Source organism: Scyliorhinus canicula, chromosome 23, assembly GCF_902713615.1.
Source record: "Scyliorhinus canicula chromosome 23, sScyCan1.1, whole genome shotgun sequence".
NCBI classification, from domain to species: Eukaryota; Metazoa; Chordata; class Chondrichthyes; order Carcharhiniformes; family Scyliorhinidae; genus Scyliorhinus; species Scyliorhinus canicula.
The window spans coordinates 6490085-6505500 of NC_052168.1; the positions used below are offsets into that span (position 1 = coordinate 6490085).

At 40.7% G+C, this 15416-nt stretch overlaps 1 protein-coding gene across 2 annotated transcripts in view; it reads right to left on the reverse strand.

The window, feature by feature from the left end:
• Positions 1 to 1874: 1874 nt before the first annotated feature.
• LOC119956306 (kinesin-like protein KIF18A) overlaps positions 1875 to 15416 on the reverse strand; it is a 94445-nt gene continuing 80903 nt past the window's right edge. For both annotated transcript variants that reach the window (XM_038783395.1, XM_038783394.1), the window contains exons 14-17: positions 14061 to 14610; positions 11823 to 11936; positions 9568 to 9641; positions 1875 to 7086 (exon numbers count right to left, since the gene is read on the reverse strand). In XM_038783395.1, coding sequence (XP_038639323.1) covers positions 6956 to 7086; positions 9568 to 9641; positions 11823 to 11936; positions 14061 to 14610 — 869 coding nt within the window. In that variant the 3' untranslated portion in view covers positions 1875 to 6955. The remainder of the gene's footprint in view (positions 7087 to 9567; positions 9642 to 11822; positions 11937 to 14060; positions 14611 to 15416) is intronic.

The window sequence follows — 15416 nt, forward strand, 5'->3', positions numbered from 1 at the left end:
AGATATCAAGATAATAGGTTTGGAATCCTACCGAGTTCCAGGTTTAATGGGTTTTAAGTATGGCTAGGGTAATATTAGAGGCAGATGTTTGCAAACAAAGCAATATTCTTCTGCCTTTTGACTGCTTACCCATTGGTCCCAGAGGGCAGTTGTGAATCATTTTATTGACTTCATCACCAGAGTAGGCTTCAGGAAATGGCACAGTCAAATACAGATGAATCTTGCACAGAGAAACAAAAAATGCTGAATAAAATATTAATTGTGCAATTAACAGAAATGCACCTAGCACTAGTGGATGCATTTAAGCCATTGTAGAAGTTTCAATTATGCAATCCATTGCATTCAATGTTCCCCAAAACAAAATCGGGATTAATTGATCCTGTCCGTGATCTCCCTTTCTCATGTAAAGGCACCAGGTTATGCTAGCAGCCGTAAATAACGCAAAGCAGCCATTTAATGAAGAACTTAGAAAAGACGCTCAATGAGGACAATCAGAGTCCACTGTGATATTTTCATTCCTTGCTCAAACAACCAAGGTACAGGAGTGCTGCGTGGAGCACTGTACCACAGCTGAAGCTAATACTTCACAAGAGAAAAAGAATAAAATTGCTGCATTTAAAAAGGCACCTACGTGCCTATGGGCATCTCGTGCCCTTTGGAGTGTTGTCTCTTTTGAAACACAGCAGCCAAGTTGCCACATAACAAGCTTTCACAGACCTCAATGTCACATTGGCAAGATAATCTACTTTTGTGTTAATGATCAAAGAATGAATACGGACCAGGACACCGGGAGAAATTACCCAGTTCTTCTTCAAAACAGTGCCATGGAATCTTTTTCATCCACCTGCGTGCTGATATGGGCTTGGTTGAACATATTTGTCCAAATGACGGCACCTTTGATGGTGCAGTATTGCACTCGAGTGTCAGCCTAGAGGTTTTATGTTCAAATCCTGAGTTTGGATCGGGCACTGACAACCTTCTGATTCAGAGAAGTGTGCTAACCACTAACAGAAAGCTGGAACCATAAATAAAAAAGTGCAGAGTTGTAAAATGAATTACAATGGCTATATATCTCCTGTCAGTCGGTCAAATAGCTGTCCACCCTCATCAACAATCTAATTTGCTACAGCAATACAAAGTTACATGAAAATTCCTCCACCAAGTCTGCATCACATTTAATTTCTGGAGCATCATGAACAGACATATCCTCACAGCCACGGAAGTGTCCAGGACACCAAGGTTAACAAAATGAAATACACTACATAAAATTCCTCTCCTGTTCCTTTAAGCAATCAAAAACCAGCCCTGGAAATTACTTGGTCCATGTGTGATCTGTTAAGTATATACCATCCAAATGATGTGATCTCTGCTTCAGTCAAGAACCAGTCCAGCTTCCTTCTAAACATCGAGAATCTGAAATCACGAGGACAGCTACAATTGATAATGTTGAGTTCATATCCCAGGTTTAAATTCACATTGTGGGACCTTCCAAGCTTGGCCAGGCTGTAAAACGGATAGTAAGACCATAAGAAATAGGAACAGTATTAGGCCATTCGGCAGAGCCTGCTTTGCCAATTCAGTAACATCATGATGACTTAAATCAGTTGTTTGCAGCCCTACAATAGGATCTGGCTTTGCATGTGTTGTATGCAGTTCAATTTCAGTCAACATGCCAATAAAACACAATGCCCTATTATTCATACTTCTGTAATTAGTAACATAAACATACATCAGGATGAGATTTATATGCAAAACTTTACAGTAAATGCATATGACACAAAACTTGAGACACCAAACTACCTAACGTTCTGGTTAGAGAAAGAATCTGAGAGGGATATGAAGGCAAATTAATAATAACCACAAAAAACATCATGCACAGAATCACTAATAATCTTTATTAAAAATTCGACAAAATGTGACAATACAAGGAGAGCAGTCACTAAACACAACTTTGCAATGCTTAGAATTAGAATGGACGAATTCTAATAGAATTAGAATTGTCCCCAGCTTTAAACTCTTCATGCTCCATGAAGACATGACGCACTTACAATACAATTTATTTAAACTGCATTCAGCCCCGAGAATTTGCAGGAGCCTCTTCACACTAAGTTAGCCCAATTTATACCCAAAAAGATATTATTGGCCGCTATATCAGCAAAAAGCTGCAAGCTGCCAGCACTGAAACATTTCCAAGATCTGTGTATGATGTGGATTTTAAAAATTAATGTCGAACTAGGTGCACGAGTACTGTGGAGTTTGACAAGCCAGGTTCTGGTTTGACAGAAGGTCCAGTATAGATGCTGGTGTTCCAAAAATTACTCTGGTTCCTGACTGCAGTTGTGAGACAGAATTTTCTGTTGCATTCAATTCTCATGATTTAACAGTAGCAGCTCTGATGCAGAACAATGAAATAGAACTTACAAGTTTCATGTGCCTTGCCTAATCACAAACACTCACTTGACAGAATGGAAAGCAAATTAAGTACGCAAAATCACCAGGAATTTTAAAGATCCTTGAAGAAAATTCAGGAGGGCAAGCTACTAGCAGAGAAACTACTCCTGGTTTGATTCCTGTCACACCAATTTGCCTAGTGAGTCCAAGTACACAAGTGACAGACATTATTTGTGCCAGCCAAGTTATAATAGTAACACGTAACTGAAACTTTGGAAGCACACAATGCTTCCCCAGACATTTTAAACTAAGCATGAGACAACAGCAAGTAGGCGATACTCCATGTTTCAAAGGAATCTGGAGTGTCCCATGTACATGGTCTCCATGATTTAAATCTGCTGGCCTACTCTGGGCTGACACTAGGCTCAGTGTGCCAACTTCTGGTGTTGCATTTGGACTGGATACCACTGGGCCAGAGCCTTAGACAGCTTCTACTGAACAGTGTGCAGTTCGAAAAGATTCAGATTAGGCAACGGTAATCATTTACATATTGTATTTGCATCAGAATCGGAGATCACTAAAGACGTGGACGTAGAACACAACAGGGAGATACAGGCAATGAAAATATACCAGAGTGTGTAATTTGTACAAACTACGGGAAATATTGTTCATACACTGCTGCTACCTGGTTTAGACTATTCAACGGTAACAAATCATTTACATTTACTGATTTATTGCAATAGACATGCTTCATGTTTGCATTTTATGCCTGCTCTCCAAACACTAATAAAATCAGTACTTTTATATTTCAACCACACTTAGGGACAAAGGAGATTAGCACCCAACATGCACAGAGACTAGTTAAAAAACATACAGTGCAGAGATGAATAAAACCTTTTAACATAACTATATATCACTTCCTTAAAGCTATATACATATATCCAACTTCATGAATTACTTGTTGGCAGTAAATTCAAAAGACCAGTCTTGACCCACGGTTCCACTCAGCAACAAAACCATATTAAAATTGCTCGACCACATCACTGATTTGTAGCCTATTTACAATAAATTCCATTCATTTCAGACAGGACTCCTCTGTGGAGTGCTGGTGGTAATTCTGAAGTCTGTGTTACGAGAGCACTCAATATCAGTAGCTGACAAAAAAAAAATCAACCCCACCACTTATAGGAAACAAGTGGTGAGATGGCATAAGCTGGGTGAACGAGCTTCAGTAATGATTGCAAAAAAAGCTAGGAGATCAATACTTGGAGTGTACATTCTATAAATAAATTCTTTCACCCTTTAAAAGTAAATTGTGCTGGAACGTGAATGATTGCATAGAATATTCAAACAACACTCACCATAAGAGCCCTTTTTTAAAAAATCTGTTAGCTACAAATGACCATTTAAAAAAAAAATGTTTTCCCCAGTTTAGTTCCATCTGTCTCAGCTAAGAGAAGTTAAGAGTTCATAAAAAAGTTTGCTAGAAGTGAACGAGAAAAAGGCAGAGATAAGCAAATATGCATGAAAAAGGAAACTTGCATCGCCCGCATTGTTGTGCAGATCGCTTTGTCTATTAGAATTTCTGTAATGGGGAAAACCTTTATCACAGTTACTGAAAATTGACCCTAACCCTCTCCATCTTCACATATTGAAATTATATTAGGGGAAAAGAGAAAAGTAAAACTGAAAATGTTATAACTTTCCCTCGAGGTCCAGGAGTCAATGGTGTTCTGTGAAACAAAACTCCACAAGCCTGGATGAAATCGGACACATTTAGCTTTTCATTCTGGCGTGAAATTGGCATTGGTAAGCAGCAATACGGCTTCTAAAACCCAGGAAGTTTTAAGTGCGATGCCAGAAAGCCAAACACTGAAGCATGGTGGAACTAGCACGTCAATGATTGCTGCCGTTGTGATTTTGCATTTTAACAGCCAGCAATGCCATAGGAGTTGCAAGAAGGATTGCCTTTTGAGATCACGGATACGGAAACATTCGAGTCAGTCATTATTCAGTCCAGGGTGATGACCAGCACCATGTCACCAGTGGAAACACTGCCATTTCCAGACCAGCACCATGTCACCAGTGGAAACACTGCCATTTCCTGCCTGTTCATTCTGATTTCAGTGAGAATTTAAAAAACCTCAAGCATCCAAATCACTGTTTTGAAAGATTCTGGTAGCCTTATTGATATATAAAGGCAGATTAAAATTTAGCTCAGTTTATACATCACAACACTTTCAAAAAGAACAAACGGGCCTTTTATACACATTAATATACTTTTTTTAACACGCAAAAGTGACAGAAATGATTATTGCCGTACTTTTTAAAAAGGGGGTCAGAGTACAACACAGTCCAACAACAAAGCATTGTTTCTAGTCTTTCCCCCCATACATATTAAATCTTTGTCAAATTTGGTATCCTGGAGACAACTATAATTAATCTGTATTTTGCCTTAGTAATCATAACTTCTTTGCACTATATGCTTTCATGGTATGTCAGTTGCATGCCACAAATGAAGGATGGATTTTCTAGTAGATTTGCACAGCCTGCAGGTTATTGCATGGTTGTTGAGAGGTCAGATACTGACTTTTGCTCACGTCTAAAGATATGAAGAAATTTTCCTTTGCATGCCTGTGGGGAGTCAACAGAATGAAGACCGTTCCTTCTACTTACACCTTCAGAACCATGAATAAACACAGGAATATTAATTCCCCCAAACATCAGGAAACATTATCAAGTTCTATAAATGCAGGCAAATGGGGCTAGCTTAGATTTGCCCCATGGACCAGTAATGTTCTGGGGTTTTTTTGGTTTGCATGGACCAGTTTTGGCCAGAGGACCTGTCTCCGTGCCATAGATTATATGCTTCTGATACAGTTTGATCAATCACATCTCATACATCAGAATTTGGTTACACTGGAAAGTACATACAAGGTGTACTCCCATGTGTAAACCAAAAAGGAAAAGAAGTATATTGCAGATGGTGGAAATCAAAGCAGAAGGTTATTGCAGCATCTGTAAGAGTTAACGATTCAGATCAGTGACCTTTCATCAGGATTTGAACAAGGGGCAGGCTGGATAAAGACAAAATGAAGTTTTGTGATCGGGTGAAAGTCGGGAGAGAGATTGAATGACAGAGGGATGCCAGGGCCAAAGAGAAACAAAGGATGCACTAAGAGCATGTGTGCTTCTTTCAATTAGGCACTTTACAGACTTCCAGACTCAACACGGAGTTGAACAATTTCATACCATAATCTAACTCTGTTCCACTTTATTTTCTTTTACTTTTAAAACATTTTTTGTCTCATCATCTTGTTTCTTTTCTTGCCCCATCACCATTCCCTTTGCATTCAGTCTCTCCTGATTTTCACCCTATCACAGGCCTTCCTGCTGGCCTTGTTCTACCTAGACTTTGTTCAAAATCTATTACATCTTTCAGATGAAAGGTCACAAATGCTCCTGTTTCTCACACACACTGCTACCATAACCTGCTGAGTATTTCTAGCATTTTCTGGGGTTTTTTTGTAAAAAGGTGTGGCTGCAGCCAAATAGAAAGAATGTTGCCCTTCCTTCATGCTATATTTTGCTGCATTCCGCACTCCGAAACTGCCACACAAGACGGTAACCATCACCGGATAAGATCAATACACAAAGATTGTGGAACAGATACCATGCCAACACAAACTTATCCCCATTCCTGTCACTGACCATGTGCAACATATACTACCAGAAAATGCGAAATAGAAGAAAGAAAAGCCACCAAGACCAGCAAAATTTGTTTAACAGAACACTATTAACTGGGGAGAAGAGTCATGTTGCAGGGGTAGCTGTAGCCGAGAGTCCAGCTGGGCGTTCGAATAGGATTTGGAGAGCGCAACACATTTTTGCACCGAGTGATCTGGGACTGATAGCCACTGTTGGAAGTCTTGCTGGATATTAAAGGATAAAAGAATTAAGGAGCTTGTTGTCCAATTAATTTTCATCTAAATAATCCACTTGTCACGTTTTAATAGGATCATCCATTTTGCAATTTGCCAAATATGTCTACAGTTCAAATGGTTTTAGCACATCCAATATCAAGTTTATAAAACAAAAAGTAGCATTCTCTTTAGTAAAGTAAAAAAATAGATTTACAGCAAAGCTGATTAAAAATCAACTGTACAATCTGTCAAAATGTACAGCTTTTCCGCAATGCTGCCTTGCTCACTGGGAAAATTCCACCAGAATTCAGCATGGCCATTGAGATGAAATTGGAGCACAGCACAAGTCTAGCAGGGGACATGATAAAACACAGCTCACAATCAAATTTCCTGTTGACCACCTGCAGAGCGAGGCAGAGACTGACAACAAACACGCCCATGATCCAGAGCTCCATGCCCTCCTGGGGAAAGGGGGTGAATTCGGTTGGGAAAGGGCATCATTTCAAGACTTAAGGCTTGAAAGAAGTTAAAAGAATTAACACTATTCAAAATACTGCCAAGATGATAGGATACTTGTGCAAAATCTACACAACAAACAAATGCAATTAATTTTTGCATCACACCTTCACAAGAAATACTGGTCAGAAAGCAAATGGTTTATTTGAATTCTTCGAATTGGATTGCGGCAGGAATTGGATGCCCTGGTTGACTGGGAATGCTGCACCGCCGTTAGTACTTTCCTTGGAATGTAGCCTTGGGCTGCTACACGGTGCTGTGTGAGAAAAAGATGATTAGGTCACACGTGATAATTGTATTCAAAATGAAATCCACACTGCCTATACTTGTTGCTCGATGCCAACAGTTATGAATGGAATTTCAGACCCTATGCCACTTGGACCTAGGGGGTCAGGTACACAGATCAATTAGTGACTATTAATCAATGGATTATTATTGGCAGTCTTCCTATTCAGTGTTAGCACAAACATAAAAGAATTTTTTTTTTTCATGCAGAAACCTGAAACATCGATTAGAATCCTTAACATTTGGAAAGAACAAGAAGTGATTGGTGTAACTATTTACTTTGCTCTGTCAACCGTGTGCTCATCAGGGTAAGAAATGATTTTCTCTTTGCAACTTGGATGAGCTATAACTCGGTTCGGGTTCAGCTCAAAATTCTGTTACATAGCCCAATAATGTTCTTCTACCGAGGAGCATGGCACATTCCCCTTTCTTTAAATGGTCTCTTGATTTTAATTATTAAACTTGCAACCTCAGATCAGCAGCAAGTTTGATTACAGGAAGGGCAGCATTTTAAAGTGAGGTTGTGGGAGGGATGGAGGAATCCGATGTTCCAGTAACTGCAAATGATTTAAGCTACTGCTGAACGCACATTTTCTCTCCTCCACCAGTGCAGTGGAGTGAAGTGCACAGTGGTGGCTGAAATCTTTGAGTTATTAATATTTCAATGTTCTGAGATATCTGCTACTGGTCCAGTCCTGATCGGTTGGCTCTCCTGCTGAAGCCCTACACCAAAGTGTTCTGTGCCACGTTTAAAATTGATCTGCTTCACCTGGTATAAATGGTAGCCAGTGAACTTCAGTGGCAGTCTGGTGATTTCCTCCTTGGTTATTGATCATGGAGACGAGACTTGAGCAGTCATTTCCATAACGTACCAACTTATTCATAAAAGAGTAGCATGGAGATCCAGTGGGTGGCGGGTGAGGGTGAGATTTCATATTGCTACATGGACACTTTAAAACAGTACAGCAGCTGAGCCAAGATTAGGCAGCAAGCCAATGGGTGCAATAGCCATTGTCATGATGTCTGAGTGGACCTCCCTGGGCTACTGGAGCAGCCAGAGAATGGGATGTTGATGCATGCAAATTGGAGAGGTAATGAATGATGAAATTAAGATGTCATATTCCAACCCTGCTGGCCTGAACACTGCCACTGAGAACAATAATTCAAGGGATCCTTAGCTGCAGTTGGAAAAAGCTGGATGGAGCTTTGGAAAACATTTTTATGGCACTCAATTTTACTCTGACAGAATCTGTAAGTTTTAACAGTGCAAGTACATGTGTATTACAAGCAGGGGATGCACTGGGAGTTAGCAGTTGATGAGGGCAGCTAAGTGGAGCTACAAATTTACTTTGATACAGCAAGGTTTGGGCGGGAGCCAAACAAGGCACTTAGGACTCCAAATGTAATTCTAAACGGATGTAGCAATCGAATCATTGCTTTTGCTATTACTAAATTATCGAAAATTCATAATTTTCATGGTTAAAAATAACATTTACTAAGATCCACTGTGTCTAGGATGAGGTCAGTCTTCACTACATTGGTTGAAATTAAACAACTCAACCTTCAAACACCAAGCACAGATGCTAACATTTACTCGACGTTTGAGTTGATCCCAGCCTTATCCTAAGGAATAAATGTTTGCATCTGTGCTTAAAAATGATTTAATTAACTATTTAATAACAAAATTTAAGAGGCATAGACAGGGTGGACAGTCAGAGGCTTTTTCCAAGGGTTGAAGTTTCAATTACAAGGGGGCACAGTTCAAGCTGAGAGGGGGAAAGTTTAATGGAGATGTGCGGGGTGCGTTTTTCACACAGAGAGTGGTGGGTGCCTGGAACGCGTTGCCAGAGGATGTGGTGGAAGCAGGCATATTAGCAACATTTAAGAGGCACCTGGATGGGTACACGAATAGGGAGGCAATAGAGGAATATGGACCTACTGAGGGCACCATGATCGGCTTTGGAGGGCCTGTTCTTGTGCTGTGCACTTCTTTGCTCTTTTTAAAAATACGAGATGTGGGGTATGGTGCATTCTAGAACAAGGACTTCCGGCGTGGACCATGGAGTAAGTGGTTACACACAAGGCAGCATTCTAGAACAAGGGGGCTGCAGGTCAGTTTAGTGGAAAAATAGCAGGAATTTGAAGGAGAGTGTTGGGAAAAGAGGGTACAGTCAGCTGACGATCAAAAGGAGGAAGTTGAGTATGTAAAGATTGTTTTTAAGCATTAGGCAGAGAACCATGAGTCTGCCTCATTTAGTAGCCACCGGAGACGCAAGACTTTAATCTCTTGCACCAGCCCTAGCCTTTCTCTTCAATGTCCAGAAACAAAACTCCAATCAGCACTGTCGAAGGGAGTATTTATCATACTTCTCATCAACTTTAATTTAATATTGTGGGATGGTGTAAGCACTAATATCCTACATTAGATCCTGTTACAATTCTTCTAAATTACCTGACAATGGTCGATGATTGTTGGCTTGTGACCTCCTCCATTTATTCTGGCCTTTGATGTGGGGTGAGATGCCACTAGGAAAGAAAAGACAAGAGCAAGAATTATTATATTGTGGTGGAAATTAAAAACTTACAGAATGAAGTATTTTCCTTTAAACATTCATAAATAAAATGAAGAAAGCAAGTCCTCTTGCTATGACTTTCACATTCAGTTTATTACAGTAATTTGAAAAGTTTCTTCATTTTAAACATCTGCTCCGAGCATCTAGGAATAATGTTTCAATTTTGTATTGATCAAATGTAGCTCCACGCTTGTTGGACAAATCTGCAGTCAGCTGCTCTTTGAATGAAAACTGGACCCCATATGACAGGTGGAATGAGCGCTGCACTGATTTGCCCTTCATCATTGCTAATTCCTGACTAGGAGAGCAAGCAGATGACAGGCTTCACAGTAAAGACGAGCACTTTATCACGTGCACCAGTCTCCATGAGCATTTATAGCTTGAGGTTCCCAAAAGTTTTTTGGAAAGTAGCACACAGTGCAAACCTGGCAAAGTTACTCTCTGTTAGCCTTGCGTGAAAAACATCACCAACGAAAGAAAAGCACCAACACTGTTCAACAAAATTACTGTGGTATCTTTTTTCTGTGGTAAACCTCTCCTTGGAATTGGTAGTAGTTCCTGAAATTAAGTGGGACCCAATAGCGGTCAACAATTCTACAGGAAACTCCATAGAATCCCAACAGTACAGAAAGCCGTTCAGCTCATCCAGTCGACCACCGACCCTCTGAAAGATCACCCTACCTAGGCCCACTCCCCCACCCTATAACTGTAACTCCATGCATCGATCATGGCCAATCCACCTAACCCACGCAGACATGGGACAAGGTGCAAATTCCGCACAGTCACCCACGGCCAGAAATGAACCCGGGTCCCTGGCGATGAGGCAGTAGTGCTAACCAAATTTAATCCTGTGGCAGCGACATTGGGAGAGTTCCGCTATTACCAGAGTCAGATTTGGGTTCAAATGATAAAGAGCTCAATAACTAATGCAATAACTAATCCTAGCTGCACCAATACTGTTCACTAATAGTGTCCAAATTACTCAGGCAAAAGGTCAAACAAAAATAAAAATAAATAAAATGAAGAATGGGAGGGCACAGATTTAAAGTGATTGGCAAAAGAACCAAGGGTAACAAGAGGACTTTATGTGCAGTGAATGCATCACCTGAAGAGCTGGTGGAGGCAGATTCAATCATAAAGGGAAAGGGCTTGGGCGTGGGACGAGCAAAATTACTCTTGATGGGGCAGCATGGTAGCATTATGGATAGCACAATTGCTTCTCAGCTCCAGGGTCCCAGGTTCGATTCCGGCTTGGGTCACTGTCTGTGCGGAGTCTGCACATCCTCCCCGTGTGTGCGTGGGTTTCCTCCGGGTGCTCCGGTTTCCTCCCACAGTCCAAAGATGTGCAGGTTAGGTGGATTGGCCATCATAAATTGCCCTTAGTGTCCAAAATTGCCCTTAGTGTTGGGTGTGGTTACTGGGTTATGGGGATAGGGTGGAGGTGTTGACCATGGGTGGGGTGCTCTTTCCAGGAGCCAGTGCAGACTCGATGGGCCGAATGGCCTCCTTCTGCACTGTAAATTCTATGATAATCATGGATAGGAAAAGTCTCTTTCCATGCGGCAACCATTTTGTAATTCAGTGCGCGGGGGAGAGTACAATGCTCCAATTTTTGTTACTTGCAATAACATTGACAGTTTTAATTGGAGATATTTTCAAAATACAAAATGAAATTAATATCAACTATCCATTATATTTTGTATTTGTTACCGATTTTTGGCCAATTTATTTAGTTAGTTAAACAGTAATTATTGCAAACATTAAGAAAATGGTGTCACTTGCTCATAACATTAGTGTCTGCAGAATTCTCCTGATGGAATACAGAAATCCTGTGATCATTGTCCCCAAAGTACAAATTCTGCAGTCATCCATTAGAATGTAGATATAAGCTCTTACTTTTATTCACACCCCAATCTTAAATGACAACTGTGCAAAAAACTGCAGCGCTCCTTAAACAGGATTCGAGGGGTTAAATCCCCTTGTTCCTAATTGGTGGATCGGCACTTACCATTAATAGTCCTTCATCTCTAAAAACAGCACGTTTACGCTGATCTCAACTTTAAAAGTCACGTTTAGGAACCATGAACAAAATCTCAAAACTAAAGCCTATGAATTCAATTTGCAACTGACATACCTTAAAGATTTTCTCTTCCGGTGCACAGTTGGCTTAGTGGCAGACGCTGATTGATTTCTGGCTGTGAACAGCGCTCCAGGCTGGCTTCGAGGTGCAAAATGTGGCAGCACCAACCTGCAAATACGAAATAAAAGAACAGCACAGAGCAAAAAAAAAGGGAAAAATTATGGCCTGGGAACAGATGACCCCGTCATCCTTTCAGCCAGGAAATGATTCAAAGACTACGGTGACACGAGGCAGAATGAAGAAAATTACTACGAAAAAAAATGTAACAATCTTATTCTAATACTCTAAATGTCACTGTTAGTCACTAATTAGTTACAAAGAAATGCATTTCTCTGCCAACATGTTATGAGGATGAGGACTGCCTGTGACAAATTTGAGGTGACAAGTGATTGCCCTCAACATCAAGGCCGCATTTGACTGAATCAAAGAAACCTAGCAAAACTGGAACCAATGGGGATTGGGGCGAATGCCAGAGGGGCGAAAACTATTTTTTGGAATATTGGCCTTTATTTCAAAAGGGAATGGAGTGTATAAAGAAATCCTGCTAGAATTTTACAAAGTACTAGTTAGACCACACCTTGAATACTGTGAACAGGTTTGGTCCTCTTATCCAAGGAAAGATATACTGGCATTGGAGGTAGTCCAGAGAAGGTTCGCAAGGCTGACCCCGGAGATTAATTAGGTTGGGCCTGTACTCATTCGAGTTTAGAAGAATGAGAGGTGATCTTATTGAGACATGTAGGATTCTCAGGGGACTTGACAGGGTAGATGTGGAGAGGATGGTTCCTCTTTTGGAAGAGTCTCGGACCAGAGGGCATAATTGCAGAGTAAGGGGCCACCCATTTAAGATAGCGATGAAGAGTAATTTCTTCTTTCAAAGGGTAATGAATCTGTGGAAATCTTTACAGCAGAGAGCCGTAGAGGCTGGCTCAAGTATGCTCAAGGCTGAGGTAGACAGATTATTTAATCACAAGGGAATCAAGGGTACGTCTGCTCTTCCGTCTTTATGGTCGAAGTCTTTTCTAGCACAAAGGAAGGTTGTTGTGGTTGTTGGTGGTCAATCTCATCTCAACCCCAAGGCATTACTGGAGGAGTTCCTTAGGGTTGGGTCCTAAGCTAAAGCATCTTCAGCTGCATCAATTACCTTTCCTCTAACATAAGGTCAGAAGTGGGATGTTCGGGGCAGCACGGTGGCGTAGTGGATAGCACTGTCCCAGGTTTGATCCTGGATCTGAGTCACTGTACATTTCAAACCTGCGACTTCTACCACCTAGAAGGACAAGGGTAGCAGATATGTGGGAACACCACCACCTTCAAGTTCTCTCCAAGTCACACGCTATCCTAATTTGAAATTATATTACTGTTCTTGCACTGTCATTGGGTCAAAATCCTGGAACTTGCTTCTTATCAGCACTGTTGGTTTTCCTACAAGGCACGAACTACAATATATTTAAAAATAATTAAGGATGCAGAAAAATCTGAAAACCTCTCCAATAAGATTCCCTCTCCGAATAAGAGAACCGATTCAGAGATGCAAATCAATCAACTGTCATAATGCGTAAAGCATGTTTTGCGCTCTTTTATTATGGCAATTGACCATCATATCCCACTTTGATATTACCACAAGACCATTTTCAAGCCATTTCTATTCTTGCACAGCTGCTAGCATGACATCTCACTTTTCAAAGCGGTCAAGACACTGCAACTGAGGCTAGAGTTCCTGCCATTATTAAAATTTAACCTGATAAAGCCTGGAGCACAAAGGACATGAAATAAATGAAGGAATTTCAGAAATTCAGAAAGCAATACAATGTGTTTTCTGGTTCGAAGGGATTATGGTCAATAAGAGATAAAAAATGCAGGAAAGTCAATGAAAACCTCAATAGAGGGAGAATTGAAGCAGCATATCTTGCAATGGCAAGTAAAATCTCAAATCTCAAAAGCACATCGCATCACAATTTATAAACAAACTTTTGGAAAAGCTCGGGTGGGGCAGCATTTGAGGAGAGTAAGAGAGTTAACCCTCTCGAAAATTTAATGGATTCTCTCTCCACAGACGTTGCCAGGCCCGTTGAGTTTTTCCACCATTTTCTGTTTTTATTTCATAGTTTCAGCATCCACAGTATTTTGTATCATGATTTTCCTGTTTCAGTGACATCCAAAAATCTATTGGGACAATACATGAAAAACAAATTTATCAGCATGAAGAACAGTTAATAAATATAGACTAACCTCTCTAGAAATGCATTTGGGGTCTGTGCAAAGATCTTATGGCTCACAGTTACTTCTGGTCTCCGAACAGCTGAAGGACCAATGGTTATATCGGAGCAAGTGCGATGACTTGCATCTATGGTTTCAAAGGTTTCATTTAAATTTGGATTCTTGGCCACCGTGGAAACACAGGCGGCCATGTGGAAATTACAGCCATTGGGAGCAATGGTGGCTGGACAAAGCTGCGCCTTGGTGACAGTTCCTTTGTTGCCAATGACATTGCTTCGATTTGAAAATGGTTGGGTCTCCTTGCGCACTATTGGCACAATGGTCATCGGTTCAGTTATGGCCCTTTTGCGTTTTCTTCGTAACTCAGACATTGAAGGATTACTTGAAGCAATCTCATCTTTCATTCGCCTTCTCTTCATTGGTGACCGTGCTACACGAGGTTGTTTGGTTGGTGTCTTGAGCCCTGCTAGGCTCCGTTTTGTTGGTGGTCGTTTCCGTGTACCAGCCCTTAGGAGAATTTGTTCGGTCGATTGTGTAGCTCCATCTTGTTTTTCAGGTGGAGCTGAAAGACAGAAAAACAAAATTAAGCCTTAGCATTCAAAAGAAAACATCCAAACCCCATTTCAGTTTTATATAATAGTGTTACCAAACCATCACCCCAATATTCTTAAGGGGTTTAAAAAGTTCAGACTATGAGGTTTGCAAAGTCTACAACCGGCGCCACTCTTAGTTCAATCCAACAGAAGGGAAATACTGGTAGTGGGATTCTAATTCAGGCCTTTTCTTTGGTTGCTCATAGTCCAGTTATGTAGTTACCAATATGCATTTTAAATTTTTTGATATTCTAGTTGGGACTCCAGTACTTATGATTCAATGGAAGGGCAGAACTATGCCATTCATTCAACAATAACTTGTATAGCGTCTTTAAATTGGGGCGAGACCCTAGTTAATAAGCATGACAATTTACCATTCTTTCTGTGCAATTCCCCAAATTAAGCACTATATCCATAAAAGAGTGAAAATTAAACCAATCTACTTAGCTAGAGACTGAAATCATTAAAAAAAAATGTATTCATGGGAAATGGGAAGCAGCACGGTGGCACAGTGGTTAGCATTGCTGCCTACAGCGCCGAGGACCCGGGTTTGAATCCCGGCCCTGGGTCAGTGTGTGGAGTTTGTACGTTCTCCCAGTATCTGCGTGGGTTTCGCCCCCCACAACCCAAAGATGTGCAGGTTAGGTGGACTGGCCACGCTAAATTGCCCCTTAATTGGAAAATTTAAAAAAATTAAAAAATAAAAATAATTGGGTACTCTAAATTTTAAAAAAAAAAATAAAATTCATGGGAAGTGGGCATTGTTGGCAAGACC